This window comes from Pinus tabuliformis, chromosome J (assembly GCF_031772625.1).
Source record: "Pinus tabuliformis cultivar Carrire ecotype Pingquan chromosome J, CPIR1, whole genome shotgun sequence".
In the NCBI taxonomy this organism is placed as follows: Eukaryota; Viridiplantae; Streptophyta; class Pinopsida; order Pinales; family Pinaceae; genus Pinus; species Pinus tabuliformis.
In genome coordinates this window covers 43,447,938-43,467,122 of record NC_142295.1, presented here as the reverse complement: position 1 = coordinate 43,467,122, position 19,185 = coordinate 43,447,938, and the positions used below count along the sequence as shown (strand labels likewise).

General features: G+C 37.3%; 1 protein-coding gene across 1 annotated transcript in view; it reads right to left on the bottom strand.

Moving 5' to 3' along the window:
- The window catches only part of LOC149225392 (ABC transporter C family member 2-like), a 620,963-nt gene that overhangs the window by 421,984 nt on the left and 179,794 nt on the right, over positions 1-19,185 (bottom strand). The window contains exon 6 of the mRNA XM_089377080.1: positions 8,909-8,965. Coding sequence (XP_089233206.1) covers positions 8,909-8,965 — 57 coding nt within the window. The remainder of the gene's footprint in view (positions 1-8,908; positions 8,966-19,185) is intronic.

Below are 19,185 nucleotides of genomic sequence, written 5' to 3'. Positions count from 1 at the left end.
GTCTTCTAGTATACACTCTTGTAGATAATATGTGAAGTGGAGTCGCCACCCGGACAGGAAGTGAAACACGGAAAAGCTCGAAATAAAAAGGACCAAGGACAGAAAAAACTTTGTCCCCGGCAACGGCGCCAAAAAATGTTGTCGCACAGATTGTCACGACAACGCTCAGACCGAGGGCTGTCACCCTGATCCCAGATCTCTCCATTTAAGCCTGTCTCCCGCGGCTAAGGGGGGTAGACCCTATGGGATAATGGATGACCAACTGGGGACCAGTTGGGTTGGGAGACACGAGGGGAAACAAGAACTTAATTGATTTTAATAAGTTAATAGACCAGTGCCTTATGAAATAAATGATTAAACGATTATTTATCAAACGCTGCAACAATATGGACTCATTAACAATCGTTTACCATCAAACAACTCAAACAAAGTTTAATTTTTACCAAACGTATCAATAAATGCTCAATGGCTTAATGATACTCCAACAATTAAAATTTCGAAAGATAAAATGCTTTGAACAACCACGTAAAATGCTAACCAGAGATCACATTCATGTAGTTAATCTTCAAATGAATCATTTAAGCATGTTTAACCATATAAAGAAATAATAAATATTATTCCCACATCAAAATTTTAGCCTCAGCATAAAAGATATATCGCAAACATAACAAATCCTGAGCCAAGATTGAAACTGACAAAAAAAAAAATCTCCAAAATATTTTTATATTTTTCAAATAAAACAAGACTAAAGACTAAATGATACTTTAAATCAAAAATCTAAATAATACTAGAATCTAAACTAAATAAAAAGAAAAAAAAAATACTTTAATCAAAATCTAAACTAAAAGAAAAGAAACTCTTTATGCATTTTATAATTTTATAATTTTTATGATTTTTTATCGTTTTTTTTTTTAAGTTAAAAAAGTTTAAATCTAAATGAAAAGAAAAGTAAACAAAACTAGAAAAATTAAGCTTCTTTTTCTTTTTTTTAGATCTAACTTTAAACAAAATTAATTCTATTTAAACAAAAACTTAAAACTTAAGATTACACTAAGCTAGCGTAAAGATTAAATATATCAACTCTAAGACTAACTATGCCTAAAACAAAATAAAGCACTAACACCTAAATGAAAATCGAAATTCCCTTTTCCCTTTTTATATATATATATATATATATATATTTTTATGATTTTAAAATTCAAAATTAAAAATAAAAATTAAAAATTAAAAAAAAAAAAAAAATATATATATATATATATATATATAAGCATAGAAAGATATCGATCTAGAATTCTAAAAGAAAAAAATTTGAAATCTAAAGAATCCTAAATGGAATGTTAATAAAACATGTGAACTAAATGAAACGGATATAATAAAATGACATCTAAAAAAAAAGAGAACTAATTTTGAACTCTGTCGTGCATAAAAAAACAACCTTTATTTGTTTTAGCGTGCGTTGTGTGTGCAAGTGAGCTCCACGGAGGATGCAGGATACGGATCAGAGCAAATTTGGCTGCGGAGAAGGCTTGGGCAGCGATTTGATCAGCAAATGGGCAGCTACGATTGCAGCGATGGGATTGCAGCACATTAAGGAAGAGAACTGGACAAGGCAGCGTGAGAGGAGCAAAGAAATACGCAGGTGGAAAAGGTTCTGGAGCTGGCAGCAAGGAAACCGCGTGGGTGAGAGGTCAGATGGACGGACGGCGAGGTAAGGGGCAGCAAAAAGACTGCGTGCGGGGGCAGTGAGCCAAGCTATGGTGGAGAAGAATGGCGTGATCGCAGAGAATGAAAGCTGCAGAGGAATGCTTGAGCAGATTCGTTGAAGACAGGGAAATGATGCGTAGAATATGGAGGTCACTTTGACGTACGGAAGAAGGATCAAGGAAGAGAAAAACGCGTGGAGGCTGAGGATGCTTAAGGGGAAATGCAGCTTGAGGACAACGTTTTGGATGCAATGTGATGAGGAATGAGCAGCTATGGAGAGCGGAATAATTTGAGATCCTGGTAGTACAGAAAATTGAACGGAAGCCCCAAAAAACTTTAAAGATTTCCCAGAAATTCCTATTTAAGAGGCTATACTTCTGGCTCAATTATTCAATGAAATCCCTGCAGATTCTTCTTCAGATAAAATTTGAAAACCCTGGATTGCAGAAATAATGCCCCTGCAAAAGATTGTTCTGATGCAACAACAAGGGGCTGATCAAACCCTTGGACAACAAAAACAGCTTAGATAAACCTCGGAAATCTTCAGAAACCCTGCAACCTATAATGGAAAAACACCCAAAAATAATATGTGCAGAAAACAAAACTAAAACCCTAGATCAGCTAAACAGCATTTACAACTTTTGACTCTTAAACAGCCAGATTTATCAATAATCAACAGTAATATTTTCAAAATTTCAGATTTACTATGGGATACTTTAGAAAAACTCTCATGCATTCATAAAATAAACTTAAATGATAAAACCAGGATCGAAACTGGCTAGGCTCTGCAAGAAAATGCTTTGTGGGAGTTGGTTGGTTCAGCCGAGAACTTCCCCAAACGCCCACTGATCTTCTCAATAAGGGTTTCCTGCACAGCTCACTTCAACCATCAATAAAGAGGGAAAAAACAATACTAGATTCCAGATACAATGAAGATACCTGCCATTATTTCAAAAATCTTATTACCATTCAAACCCTAGTAATGAACAAGATACCTGTGTTCAACAATACTCTACATCAAGCTATTACTAATGGCTGAAAAATAAAACTATGCAGAAAATAAAATAGCTCACAACACTTCAGAAGAGTAACACCAGCAAGATTTCAACCCCAAAGTCTTTCCTTATTAGCACCAGAAAAAGTTTACAAGAGAGCTTTCTTCAGCACAAGACTCACAGATCGAATGATTTCAAATGACCCCTAGCACTCTATTTTGAGGAAAAATTCCCAACGGCTAGTTCGAGTGATCCACGTCAAAATGATCTCGACTGTCGATGAGGATCAAAACATCTTTTAATCTCATCCATTGAATTTTTAGATGCATTAAAAAATTGAAATTCTGCATTTATTTACTCAAAAATTTGACCTATTATTATTTGATTATTTTTTAAGTTATTATTATTATTATTTTTTTTAATTTTTTTTTTTTTTAATATTTATATCTTTTATTTTTATTTTTTTTTTCAGTTTTTTTTTTTTTTAAATGGATCATCGAACTTAGCCTTTGGAAAAATCACCTAGGACCTAGGACTTAGGACTTATGAGGGGATTAAAACATTTTCTAACCCTCAAGACACTTTACATCGTGACTTTTACAATTTCACATCTCAAGGGGGAAAACCCATTTGACATAGACCCTCATAGACCACCCAGTTCTGCGACACAACTATAATCTAGCAAATTAACACACTAGGATTCCTCTAAGATTCTAATGACAAAATTCATTCTGGCTTTGGGGTTAGGCTAAAGGAAAACTCTACCGATCATGGATCGGTGAGACAAAAAACCTTCCAAAACGTAGATTATCACTAGAAAATTAGGTCCACCTAGGCAATTTACATACATGACTCATATCTGCTAAGATTATTTACAATTTACACATGCAGACTGGGTTTACAACATAACATGATCAGGTCGACGATGACTGTCGAAATGCACGGACATATTGATCAAGCGCTATCCCTTTTGCGAAGAAAAGGGGGTGTACTGCTATGGGAAGTTGACATGTAGTGGTCAACACTCCTTACAACTCATAATTTAATAAAATGGCTCAGCTTATTTGCCCAGCTTCTTGGTGTTTTTGATGGTGCATGCATGTTTATGATTTTATTTGCTATAGCCTAGTTCATGTGTTTGTTATTAGCTTTAAATTTCATTTTGGAACATTACAGTATGTGCGTGCTTGAATGTTGTGTGGAGTGGCCGGGGAGCTGAAATTCAAATGTTGCGTGAAGGACCTGTAGAAGATGCCATGTGTAGAGAAAATGCATGAATTTTTTTTCATATTAATGAAATCCTTGAACGATGACTGCAATGGAGTGAACGTGAAAGTTTTTGTCCCACGTTGAAGAAATGATGGTATGGAGTTTTTTAAATATTAAAATTTAAATTGACCGTGGCCTGCACAAAAGAATGTTTATTAAAGTGTCATGAGTTTTAAATATTAAAAGTTTTTTTTAATGGTGCATTGGAGTGAACAAAGAAAAGTGGAGTGACAATGTTAAATTAAGATTGTTTTATGGGGCATTTGGAGTGAATGATGAAAAGTGAAGAAAGGTGTTTCCAACAGTGAAGGAAAAGATAAATGCATATGCTCACTTGATTTCACATATGGAAAGAAACTCAATATTTTATGCAAAAGGAGATGGTCCACGTATGAAAGGAATGTAAAGGAACTTTGTAGTTCTTTATTATATTTTTTAGAAGTCATAGCTTTTGTATTTAATGATTATGAAAAAAAATTGTAAAAGTGAATTGAAATTAGTCTTTTACATAGTGAGTTTTGAAGTTGCAATTTAGGTTAGTGAATGTAAGGAGTAAAAAGTTAGAGTTGGAAGAGATGATTTATGACTAGAAACAAGTCAAAATTTGGAGAGAGTGATAAAATGATTCAAAGTTAAAAGTAGAGATTTAAAACTAAAGTGAATGTTAAGCAAAGTTAAAGATAGAGAGTTGAGGCGAGAGTTAAAATTGAGAAGTTGAGTCAAGGTTAAAGTCAAAGTCAAGTTGAGTTGAAGTTGAGAGTATTTTTAATGTAAAGAGTCTAGTTGAGTTGAGTAAAGTTGGAGTCATAAGGTGCATTTTCGGTGGTACCCGACACCTAAATGTTATTGTTTTTTATACGGGTGCATTATCAGTTGAACCCGACACCCTCTTCTTCAACAAGTGAGCATGTTCAAGGGAGCGCAATCAAGTGAACATGAAACAATCAACACTGGCAAAATGGGAAAAGGAGGAAAAAGGCTACAAAATGCAAATTATGAAATAGAAATGTTACAAGAGGATCTCGATGATGCACTTCACCAAATTGACAAGCTAAATAAACAATATAAACAGGACAATTCCATAAGAAACAATTTTTTTAAAGACTATGTTGATTCCACCAGAGATCACATAAATAAGCAAGAAGAAAGGTTGTTTTCACTGGATGAACAGATAAGTGATCTTCTAAAACTTAATGATAAGAAAGATCAATTGATAGAAGCTTTGCAACAAGAATTAATGGCAAAAGAAAATGTATTGTCAACACTTGAAAGAGAAGTAAATCAATTAAGTCAAGAGAAAGCAAAATGTGATGCAGCTTGTGATACAAGTGACCTCATAATTGATAGTGATTGTGATGATAAGAATGAAAATGTCCATGTATCTCTTGCATGTTATGAAGTTGAGGATGATAGTTCAGAAAGTGAATTGCATGTTGAAGGTGATGAATCTCAAACTGAAGATGGTGAAATTGGAAATTTTGAAAAGCATACAAAGGGAATTGGTTCTAAACTTCTTAACAAAATGGGTTATGATGGAAGAAGTTTAGGCAAAGCAGGTCAAGGAATTCAAAAACCTATACAAATAAGTGTAAGAACAAAGTATGAAGGCCTTGGTTATGAAGGACACACAAGTGATGTAGCTAACAAATTTGTCAAAGGAGAAACATTGATAACAGGTGAATCATCTAGCAATACAACAAATCAAATGAAGAAGCAAGAACAATATTGCAATCATTGTGGAAGGAAAGGACATCTACAAGCTAAATGTTGGAATCTACATCCCTGTAGTATTTGTGGTCAAACAAGTCATGATCATCATAAGTGTTGGAATAAGGATATATCAAACCCCCATATAAAAATACAATGTGGTTGGATTGATGTAAATGAATGGAAAAGGTTTTCTTTTATGTTGAGAGGTTTCTACAAAGTCAAATCTTCAATTGTACAATAATATCTCTCACATAAACGTCATGAGTCGGTTGAGGTTCCCCAAAAGTTAATTGTTATTAAGGAAATATTTGTTTCTTGAGTCAAATGAAGCATGAATAGTTCTTGTAATGGTTAGTGGTAATCCAAAAACCACTTTGTAATGTCAGAGGTAGGTCTGTGGTCAGCCAAAACCACTTGATGTAATGAATGGTTCGTGGTTAGCCAAAACCACTTGATGGTTAGTGATAAGCCGAAATCACTTGGAATTTGTAATGGTTGAGGGTAAGCCACAAAAAAACCATGAGAAGGTCAGGGGTAAGAGAAAGAAATCCTTGATATAAAAATGATGCAGTTCAGAATATTGACTCAAGATCCAGATGATGCAACACATGAAGACAACGATAACTAAAGATACAGATGAAGATGAAGAAGATTGAAGATGGAGCAGAATCCAGAAGATTGAAGACAAAGACAACTCAAGACATTCAAAAGACTAAGACAATTCAGAGATGATCTTGGAATATTTCCAAATGATCATTATGGGGGAGAAATGTTGGAATAATGATACATTTGAAATTATTAAAGTTGTTAATTTTTACTGAGAGATTTGTGGAGAGATTTATGAGTGATTGATGAGAGATTTGTGGAGTGATTTTCAAGAGATTATAGAAAATGATTGAGATATCCACATGTATAAATATATGCTAATGAGCATATTTGCATTATAATTAAATGTTTTGCTTTGTAATTTCGCTGGTGTATTTTCTTCGCGCATTTGGCTTAATGAAGTTACAAAATAAGCCTAATGAAGAGGTGAAAACATACAAGTGGAGGAAGCGATTTTCTCTAGAGTGAGAGGCTCAGATAGACTGAAGAGAAGGAAGAGTGTAAGGAAATTTCGGGAGTATTTCCAGGAGGCCGACTTTAGGAAATCAAGGTTGAATAGCCAAACCACAAAGGAGGCCAAGTTGTGGAGAGGCTGATTTATCCAATCAACCGATTTTCTTGAGTGTGTAGGAGTCATATGAGAAGGAAAGGAGAGGGCTGATTTGCTCGTGGAGCGGGCCGAGTTTCTCCAACGTTGAATTCTTCAAGAAGCTGATTTTATGATGGGCCAAGTTTTCTAGTGGAGGCCAAGTTACAAGTTCTAGCAGTGCAGTTCTAGCCACCCATGATAATAATTCAAAAATAAAGGACCTCTTTATACACACAAGGGTCACTTGACTCACAAAAAATAAATTAATAGCTAATTACATAATTATGATTATAGCATTATACCGATCAATGATCACATGAATAACCCAAAGTCAAAACACACTAATTAGGGTTAACACAATTTATAATTCAATTCACAATTACGTTCCATAACAGAAACACTTTTCATCATTCACACACATCAAATCGATGGAACCTTTACAAGACAAAGCAAATTCAATATACAAATTTCATTATATGTTTGCAAAACCACTACTTGTGTTGCTTCGGTTCTCCCACTTAATGTAGCACAAACCAACTCCTAGGCTTTATTAACTTCTTAAATCCACTCAGCTTCCACACCCTCTATGTCTCTAAACTACCAAGTGCATATACAATCTTTATATGACGTAATCAATCTCGGGGACTAAGGTGGTGAGGTTGCTTATGTACCACTTTTATCAGTCTCATGCTGCAATTGACTTGATTCATGTCCTACATGCTCCAACTTTATCAAATTCACCTAGAATAGATTCTACATGACATAACCAATCTTGGGGACTAAGGTGGTGAGGCTGCTTATGTAGCACTTTTATTTGTCTCATGCTGCAATTGACTTGATTCATGTTCTACATGCTCCAACTCTGTCAAATTTACCTAGAATAGCTTCTACATTGAATGATGTAGAAAATAATGCCATGACTTTCCATGCAACCAGCATAAATCCATCTTAACTCGGCTCTATCAAGGGCATAGAATGATCAAATCCTTTGAGGTGCAAACCTTCCTCAAGTTTTGCCTGCTCAAAAATGTTTCACATCCACAGATTTGAGCAGTCTCAGCACTTGATAGAGCACAGGTTAAGATGGATCCACATTGGTTAATATATAATATATATCAGAATGGATAGCAAAACTGCAGTGAATTCTTTTTCTAACGTGTATAAAAAATATTGCACTATGGTTCTTAGTATTGATGACATTATGAATGTCATGAAAAAAATACTAAAGTGTTTATGTTTGGAAGCTACCAAAAAGAATCCTGCCACTTAATATTCACTGCACTTCGTGCCTTTGTCCAAAGGCAGCTAGAAACCAAAAAATACATATTCCTCTCTTAGCTGTTTATCCATGCCAAAAGAAACCTAAAAACTAAAAGAATAAAACAAAATGCCCAACAAACTTTCTTGGCTGGTTATCCATGTCATAAGAAACTTAGAATTGAAGAGGAGAGAACCAAATGTAATATTGGTCAAGAGTATGTTTTGTGACAATTCTTGTGAGAAATTCAATTGTATTTAAATGGAAATGGATGAAGTGGACACTTACATTACTCTTGTTGAGTAACTTTTGTAACTTATAATCGTGTAGACAATTTTTACTCGACAACTAGAATTAGCCAGGTGAATATATACTTCATATAAAGGTGTCTACTGTAATACCATATTCCAGCCATAGTCACGGGTGTAAGTTTATCATTCACTTTTCACATAATAGTTAGTCTTATAACCTCAGATGAATGGATTGTAGATAACCATGCATGCTAGCAGATGACAGGAGAAATAAAGCCATAGACCTCTATATTTAAGTGAAACTACAATATTCAATTGAAAATTTAAGTTAGTGCAGCCCTTGCATGTCTTGCAGAGTAGTTATCCCTTCTAGTAAACTCAACCATGGAAGTATGAATCCCATTATTATTGCCTCTACTGAAATAATTAATATAGCACAACGAGTATGCTTTTAACTTCATGCTTTTACTTATATAGCTAGAATGATGACATATGTCAGAGAAGGAAAATGTAAAGATGAACCAACCTCCAACATAAGGCTTAAAACAATCGGACCAACAAATTCTGAAGCCTCAGTTCCAATCTGCATTTCCAATAAAGAAAAGTCAGATATCTGACATGATTTCCCACATTCAATCTAGGAGCAGAAACTAAATTTTATTACCACATAAAAAACAAGATTTATGCCAAAATCATTTTAATCATAGGAAATAGCTCGTCTAGTTGACCAGAGGACATAAAGGCTGGTAACCTGGTCATTGCAAAAAAGAGAAATGTAGTGTGTGTGTGTGTTTGTGGATATCTTATTAAAGGACTTAAATCAGTGTTGATAATATCGGCGATACTCGAAAATATCGCGATATTTTCGGCAAAACGATATATCGCCGAGAAAATATCACGATTGAAGGGCCCATACGACTTGCACAAGCCATACGATTCAAGGGCCCAGTTTGAGGTTGATTCAAGGGCCATACGACTTGCACAAGCCAATAGTACGAGCAAGCCAGAGGGAGGCTGAGTTATTTTACAGAGGGAGAATTTTTCTCCTAATAATTTTTGGCTAGATTATTTGTCGGGCGATTGCCAGTTGGGCATCTAGATATTGTAGTCAGATTTTTACTACTGCATAATAATAAAATAAACTCTCATTTGCTACAACGGTTTTCCCTTCGGGGTTTTTCTGTGGACTTTTCAGTCCTATTGTCACTCGAACTGTACACCAAAAGTGACAACGCTCAGGGTAGGGGCTATCACTTTGATCTTTACCCTCTTTGTATAAGCGATCTCCTAAATGCAGGCTAAGGAAGTTAGTCTCTATAGATGGAATGATGAGAGACTCATTGGAAATTGGTGAAGAGGCTAAGGCACATGAGATCTCCAAGACCCAAAAATCGTCTGGGAAAACTCCACCCGGATGGAGAGATATTAAAATAACTAATATTTTTAATGAGACCCTAAGTCTAAACTTAGGAAAATTAAATATTAATGTGTATTAATATCGTATGGGTGAGAAAGTTCTAAATAACGCGGATCAAGTCAAATCTAATCTTAGCCGTTGATTAGGGACTTAATCTCGACCGTTGAATCGTCAACAAGAAAAGTATAAGAGAAGGCTTGAGGGTCAGTTGGAGACACACCAAGACACCAAGAGAGATCAGTCAGATCGATTTTCTGGGGCGAGGTTTGCTAAGGAAATTGAACCAGTGATCAGTTGCAGCTAGGGGCAATTCGACAGGAGGCCGAACAATACATATCATAGAAGCAGTAGAATACCGAAAGAGGCAACGCAAAGCCTTGGAGGGCTGACGCAGAGGCAGCAAGGGTTGATGCAGAGGCTGAGGAGGCCAACACAGAGGACACAGAGGGGCCAATAGGCTGATGCAGTGGATGCAAAGAGATTCAGAGGCTGTGCTGAGGTGATCCAGTGGGACACACTGAGAGCTGATTGCCTAACGCAGAGCCAGAGAGGATGACGCAGTTCCAGAGAGTGCATGGAGCAGCTTTCACTGTCCAGCACAAGGAATAGCCGGAGTCACTATGGGATCGTTCATCCGGTTGTTGATCAGCCGGAATATCTGTCTCCAGATAGAGGTATTGCTGCTAAGGAAATTCTCTGAAGGGTGAGCCATTTCTGGCACCCTAGTTGTATTCAGAAATCTGCATAATAATAAAACCCTCATATCTGCTGCATCGGTTTTCCCGCATTGGTTTTTTCCGGGGATGATTGTCCAAAAATAAAGGTGTCTCTTGTGTTGTCTCAGTTTATTTCAGTTGTTGATCTGTATATTTGTGAAGGTTGCATTTGTGTTTACTTCAATATTTATGTATTTAAATAACTTGTTAATGCAAAGAACAACTAGGAGATAGTAAACCAGAAAATGCAGTAGGGTTTTCTGATGTGTTAGATCCAGAAATTTTCACAAATGGCCTAGCAACTTGAATTAAAATTAAGTGACAAGTGAGATTAATAAGCACAACAAGATTAGATTCATTGAAATTATGAATCAGAGACCAGTGCCTTCAACATTAATTACTTGCACAATAGAGATTAATATATCAAGTTACCGAATAAACAGTTGCTGCAAGATGTGAGATCTATCCTGGATGAAGTGCAAGACCTAATTTGATGTCAGATACAAGATCTTGGGCAATTTTAGTTAAATGCCTAATATATGTAAAACCTTCCTTTCAATTATTTTGGAGTTAGTCACAAATGCAAGTTGTAGAGAGAAATCCAAAGGAAGGAGGCTAAGGCCTCATTAATAATACTTCCCATGGAGTTCTAACAACCTAAGTGCCTATGTTCCTACAACGGATTTCCCACAAGAGAACTGCAAGGTCACCTACGTTAACTGTGAATGAGGATCTAGTCTCCTCAAACTGGATGAAGAAGATGGTCCTATCTTTCTTACAACCAAGCTTATGCTTAAAGGTAAATTTTAAAAATGCACTTCTTGTCCTAGAAGGAAGATGCAAATAATATTTAAGATTGCTTCAATGAGATCACAAATATATTAAATGCTTCAGTATGACAATGTTAAACTACTTGAAATCAAGATGCTCACAATGTTACTTCTCAACTCAAGATTACAAGATGGCAATATCCGATGAATGAAGCACTTAGAGATCACTTTATCTTAATGAAACAAGATTAGCAACAATGATTACTCAATGATCCAAGATGTTGATTAATGAATTAGAATAGCTCTCTTATACTTATGTTATGCAACAATCAAGAACAAGAGAAACTCCAATGTTCTTTGAGCAAAATAACAAGCACCAATAGAACAATGAGATTGCTAACAGTGATATGCAATGTATGAAGAGACTATCAAATGCATCTAACTATGGATGTCAAAAAAAGAAACACAATGCAATGACGCAAGAATGCAAAGGTGCAAAGAGAATGATGCAAGAGTTAGTTTATCCTCAAGTCCAAAGAGAGCCTAATAAAATCTTTTGACCAATATTCTTGTCATTAAATGACCAGTAAAGATGCACCAGATTTAAATATAAATCAGATCAGCCCACTGTCATTATGAAAACAGTGCCAAAATTCACTTGTAAGCAAGCTAGATTAAGCCCTTAGTTAATGTATAATGCTCCTTTAGGTTCTTAAGCTTATATTAATCTTCATATATGATTGCTTATGACAGTCAAGGAAAGAAAGGAAAAGGATGAGAGCAAACCCTTTAGGCCTGTTGCACCCATTTTTTCAAAATTCCAAGGAAGCAGAGTCCAAAGACTTGAAGGAATTTTTGTAAGTCAAAATCATTAGCTAGCAGTCTGTCATATCATTGTAAACCCATTCTACAAATTTGTAATATAAATGATGCTAGTACGACCGTTAATTATGTAACAACCTAGGTAAGCCTATAATTTTGGTGACGAATTTCAATCTTAGGAGGTTTTTCATCCCACTGATTATCTGTGTTTCTAAACACAGATGATCGACAAAGTTTTTTCCTCCAACCTTACCCCAAACCTAGGGTGTAGTTTATCGTCAAGGTCTTAGGTGAGTCCTAGTGTTTTAGTCGAGTATATTGTAAAAGTGATTTGGGAATAATTTAAACTAATTGGCTAAATTATTTTATTACAAATCGCATGGTCTACTAGATCATATTGTCGCAGAATTGGGTATGTTTTTTAAGGGTCTATAACCAACGGGTATTCCCTTTTTGAGCGTTGAATTTGTAAAACATTATGTAAAAAATATTTTAGTGCATGGTCCCTCATACTTAAACTCCATGGCTAAAATATTTGAGGGTGGAAAAATAATTAATCCCCTCATGAGTCAATTAATTAATTTTTCTGGCAAAAATAAAATTAAATCATAAGCCAGAAAATTATTTAATTTAGAGTCCAAATTAAAATGTTAGAGAAATTAATTTATCCAAGTGGAAAACTTCGTGGGTCTAAAAGAAATGAATTTTTGGAGGTCCCCCACCAAGGAAATATTGGAAATTTCAAGAAAACTTGGACCCTTGGACCTTGGTGGTTAAGTCAGTCTATTTTTTGAGGAAATTAGCTCAAAATAATTATTCTTGAGCTAATAAAAAATGGTTTTAGTAAGAAATTCGAAAATTCCTCAAAAATGATTATTTTTTACGGCAAAGATTAAAAGTTGATCAAGGATTTATCGACGATCGAGATTATTTTGGCAGGTATCAAGCCAACTAGCCATTATTTTCCACTTGGAGGAATTTCTCTATAAATAGAAGGCATTTTGCTTCTATTAGACATCTTATTATTATTTGAGCTCTATTGTAATTTTGTTAACGCTGGTTTGAAGCCACCGTTCTGCTAGGAACATTTGAATATCATGATAAAAGACTTTGGGGTATAGTTCATGGTGTCTTTGTCTCATTGATCTCTGGTATGTGTTGGGTATGTGCATTCCTATATTGTGCTTTAATATAATCTAAATCATTATTTCATTTGCAATTGATAGAAACATTCTATTGGGCAGTTTTGGGCTCATCTTAGGTGATCCAATTAATTTTATGTTCTAACTATTTTTCTTGAGAAAATATATAGAGTTTGTAGGTTCCCCGGCCCTTGGGCTCCAAGTTCACAGATTGTGGGCATACACTGACCTTGTTTGGACTTTGAATATTTTATATGATTTTCCTATTTTGCTAAGGCTATGGTTAAACATCTATTTTTCGAAATACATCTAGCCATTGTCATATTTTATTTAAAAATGCATTCCTCAAAAACTTTCAGGCATTGTACATTTGTATAATTTGTCAATAAATTTTGTATAACAAATTTTTGTAAATAAAATTTATATTTCTAACCCTTGTTTGCAGCTAAGGTTTGGGGTTTTGAGTTTTTTGTATATATTGGGGTTTTGAGTTTTTTATATATATTGGGGTTTTGAGCACTTGTAATTTTATTTGTGCAAGTTATATTCAAGAAGATTTGTTGGATTACAGCGACATCTAGGCCCTTGAGGGTAAGATCTAGTCTCTAGCATTTTTGCAAGGCCAACAGCTGAAGAATTTTGCAGTGAAATTGAAGATCTAAAGCAACCCCAATTTTTGGGCGAGGATTTCAATTTCTTGAGGCCTCTAGGCCTAGCGTCCTCCATTTCCCTAGTCATCCAACCCTTCCAGCCTCAGTGTCATCCCTCCTTGGCCTAGCGTGGCCCATCTAAGGTTTCCATAAGCGTTTTTCTAGCCTATAAGGCTTGCCACAGGCCTAATTAGGCCTTGCCCTATTGGGAATTCAATAGGGCAATGAATAAGTTAATTCTCTTAACTTGATAATTGTTTTTGTTACCTTTTACTTATTAGCTTTGTTCGTTATTATTCCAATGTGAAATACATCAAACAGCTACCAAAACAGTAAGAACATTAATACAGTATATAGGTTACAAGCCAAGGCCAAAACCCCTCCTCTTGAGGGGAAAATCCCGTAAATCTCTTCTTTATCTTTCAGATATTTCAATTGACGAATACCACGACCTAGACTCAGATAAATACCCTCCAAGATCAAGTCTACCACGGCCTCCTGCTGCAATTTCTTCGACCTCCCAGTAGATCCGAAATTTTGCTCCCCAGCAACAGCTATTGCTTCTCAAGGAGACTTCGATCTCCCTCTGATAGCCTTCCTCTTGACTTCGCTTCCCTTGACTTGAGTCCTAGGGCTAGTAGGATGCCCTAAGAGACCTTCACTTACCTTCCCTTCTCTTCTCCTTCAAAATCGAACCCGAGAAGATCCAGCGTAGAAACCTTAACTTCGATCCCCCCAGAAGAATAGATAAGGCCCAGAAACTTCAACTTCTTCGCACTTCCTTCTTCGACTTTTTCTTCTTTTGCTCCTTCACATAAGAGATAAGGGAGTTAGTTATTCAAGTGGAGGACAAGTTCCTCTTATATATAGGCTTCTTCAAGGTTGGACATGGCTCTTCATTTAAGCCGACTTGACAGCTCATTACGCTGACTTGATCTTAGAGGTATTTTGACACTTTAAAGACAATAATTTTTTCTTTACACTTCACAATGTGCCCATTGGGTCTTCAATATATGAAAATGACTCTTATACCTAGGACAAACCCTAGAAGCACTCAATGGGTGCTTGACCTATAAAATAAAAGAACTTGAGCATGAAACCCATGCTCCAATAATAATAATAATTTCTTTTTCATTTAATATTTACAAGAATATATTTCATACTTATGAAGACCGAACCTAGTTACACATTTTTCAACACTCCCTCTTAACTGGGGATGTATTCATAAGAGGTACATGGTTATTCTCAATCTGAAGAGATCTCATAAGAAGAGTCGGATTGGTAACCCATTTGTCTAGCATCATATTAACAAGCATTGTCACATAGCAAGGCCTTGACTAATAACTCTATCTCTCCACAACATCAGAGCACAATGCTAGCGAGACCAATGATATATATAAACACCATCATCATTGTCTCCCAAGGTACATACCCCACCCGGGTATTCACACAGTGTGACCTCCCATTGGACTATTCTTATCTTGGGCAACTAATCCTCAAAGAATATCGATCCACGACTACTCTTGTCTTGAATGCCCTACAACATTCTCAAAGAATATTCGAATCGCGGATGGTTACCCAATCCTCCATTCTTTCTTCCCAAGTGAAGACAAGAATGTAGTGTCTATCTTATTGATTTTTGGGTAGCATCGGATGTGCTCTAGCACCGAAATTTTGTGGACGGACTAGAACACATGAGATCTCCAAGACCCAGGAATCATTTGGAGAAATTCCACCCGAATTTTATTTTATTAAAATAATTAATATGTTTAATGGGGTTCCAAAGTCTAAACTTAGGAAAATTAAAATATTAATGGGTATTAATGAAAATATGGGTGAGAAGCTTCTAAGAGACGAGGATCAAGTCTAATTTAATCTTAGCCATTGATTAGAGACTTAATCTCAACCGTTGATTTCTCAACAGGAAAAGTATAAATGGAGGCTTGGGTCAGTTGGAGAACACACAGAGAGATTGAGGAAATCGATTTTCTGAGGTGAGAAGTTCTCAAGAGGGAAATCGATTGGGGAGATCTTGCAGTTGAGGGGCAGTGATAGTTCGGGAATACTGATAGAGAGGCGGAGAGAAACTTGTGGAGGTTGCGCACGAGCCATGAAGAGTTGACGCTAGGCCAGTCTGGGCCCACACAGCCTTGATGCAGTGCCAGAAGGGCCAGTGCAAAGAGAGAAAGATGCCTTCCACGCAGAGTGTCCGAACGGCCGAGAAAGCTAACGCAATGGGCAAAAGAGCTGACACGGAGGGTTAGAGAGCTCCACACAAGCCCACGCAGTTGCTGCGAAGGGGCAACGCAATTGTAGCCAAGGCCAACCAGTTTTGCTGCTGGATCAACCGGAATCTGTCGGGTGAAGTGAGGTAAAACTCACTCAGGTTTTCCGCCATTGTATTTCTCTATCACTGGTTTGCCGGGACGGCAACCAACATTTGTATTCAAAACTTCTTCTTAATAATAGAAAACCCTCATAGTTGTTGCATTGGTTTTCCCGCATTGGGTTTTTCTAGGCATGTTTAGTCCAAAAATAAGTGTGTTATTTGTGTGTTTGTCTCGTTTATTTTTCAATACTTGATCTATATATTGGTGTAGGCTGCAGTGTATTTACATTGATATTTTATGAATATTTCTAGAAATAACTTGTTAAATGAAGAACACAAGTAGGCAATGCAAATCAGTTTACTGCAGTAGGATTTCTGGTTTGTTAGATTCAGAAATTTTCACATGGTATCAAAGCGATTACAGATCAAGGAGGACTGAAGCCATCAGCGAAAGGACAGAGGAACATTTGTGTTGAAGACAGTTGTCCCAAGAGACAGCGCAGTTTTCTAGCCGAGAGAGCAGAGGAGGGGTGACGTAGTCACCAAGGGAGGCTCACGCAAAGCTTGCGTCAGCGTGATTGGGTGACATTGTTTCTACAGAGGGTAGTGCAGTGGTTATTGGGCCAGCGCGGAGACTGTTGAGTCTCGTTTTTCCTGTTGTCGTGGCTAGAGGTGCAGCACAAACTTCATTTGGAGTTGCTGGTGGGGTGCTGATTCTACTGGTGCAGAACAATACCTACTGGGGTAGAAGCAAAGTAGAGGGAATCAGTTCCTCAGAAGATTTCTTGCCAAGAAATCTAGATCTAGTGCTGAGAAGCCGCAAAGAGAGATCAGAGAGGGGTGGTTTGATAGTGGTCTGCAGAAGGATTTCCATGAAGGAAATTGAAATTCAGAGGGAGCTTGTTCCTTAGAGGATTTCTAGTGCCAAATAAATCCAGATCCGAGTTTTACTGGGGCAGCAATGAAAGAGGGAGAAGAGAACCAGTTCGACATTCATTTGGCAGAGATAGCAGCCACATTTCCAGGAGGGAGGTGGGCTGATATAGAACTGTAGTTCTAGAGCTACAGGGGGGCAAGATCCTTGAGGTGCCCAAACTCTTGGATCACATATGGCTACAGGAGCCCTTAATGACAGTAGCAAGGTGAAGGGAGTCAATTGGTGCGAGGGATGATGGAGCAACAGTGACAGAGCTAGAGTGCGAAAGTCTGAAGCAGTGCAGTAGAGTGTTGCAGCAGTGCGAGTGCACGGAGCAGATACAACAACAACGCAGTAGCATCAGAGGGTCAGCCCAAATTAGCAGCAGAGGTAGCTTTAGCATCTAGGGATTTCCCGACTGACTAGCATGTCAACTTTTGGGTAGATTTTCAGTTGCTTACTTCTCAGCAATTGAGTTGCAGTGTAGCAGTTAGCAGTGGCAGTGTTATGGGCAGCATGATGCAGCATATTGAGAGGGAGTTGCAGTACAGATGCAGCAATGACAGTGGCAGTGTCATGGACAGCAGTACAGGTTGCAGCAATGGAGTGGATGAAGGGCAGCAGGCCGAGCATCAGCAACGGAGTGGATGAAGGGCAGCAGGTCGAGCATCAGCAACGGAGTGGATGAAGGGCAGTAGGCCGAACATCAACAACATAGAGGACCGATGTCGTGGATCAGTGTGATACTTCTGCTGGGAAGTATTGCTAGAGCACATTCCTCGCTAATAGGGAGTGTTGATTTTTGGGTAACATCAGCTATGCTCTAACTCCGAAATTTTGTGGAGGCGCTAGAACACATGAGATCTCCAAGACCCAGAAATCGTTTGGTGAAATTCCACCCAAATTGTATTTTATTAAAATAATTAATATTTTTAATGGGGTTCCTAAGTCTAAACTTAGGAAAATTAAAATATTAATAAGTATTAATGAAAATATGGGTGAGAAGCTTCTAAGAGACGAGGATCAAGTCTAATTTAATCTTAGCCATTGATTAGAGACTTAATCTCGGCCGTTGATTTCTCAACAAGAAAAGTATAAACGGAGGCTTGGGGTCAGTTGGAGAACACACATAGAGAGATTGAGGAAATCGATTTTCTGAGGTGAGAAGTTCTCAAGAGGGAAATCGATTGGGGAGATCTTGCAGCTGAGGGGCAGTGATAGTTCGGGAATACTGACAAAGAGGCAAAGAGAAGCTTGTGGAGGCAGCGCAATAGCCAAGAAGAGCTGACATTGGGCCAGTCTGGGCCCACGCAGCCTTGACGTAGAGCTAGAAGGGCCAGCGCAGAGGGAGAAAGTTGCCTTCCACGCAGAAAGCCGGAACTATTGGGAACTGCCAAAACAATCGGGAAAGCTGACGCAGTGGGTAGAAGAGCTGACGCAGAGCCTCAGAGAGCTCCACGCAGGCCCACGCAATTACTGCGAAGGGGCGGTGCAATTGTAGTTGGGGCCAGCCAGTTTTGTTGCCGGAATCTACCGGGTGAAGTGAAGTAAAACTCACTCAGGTTTTCCGCCATTGTATTTCTCTGTCACTAGTTTGCTGGGAGGGCAACCAGCATTTGTATTCAGAACTTCTGCTTAATAATAGAAACCCTCAGAGCTGCTGCACTGGTTTTCCAGCATTGTGTTTTTCCGAGGACATTTAGTCCAAAAATAAATGTGTTCTTTGTGTGTTTGTCTCATTTATTTTTCAATACTTCATCTGTATATTGGTGTAGGCTGCAATGTATTTACATTAATATTTTCCGAATATTTCTAGAAATAACTTGTTAAATGAAGATAACAAGTAGGTAATGCAAATCAGTTTACTATAGTAGGATTTCTGGTTTGTTAGATTTAGAAATTTTCACATATCTCTCCCTCTGAATTAGGGAGGATAAATCCACCAAACCAAGCTTGTCCCTTAAGTATACAAGCTTCTTATTCGGAAGTGATTTTGTCAATATGTTAGCTACTTGCTCACCAGTGGAGATATACCGTAGCT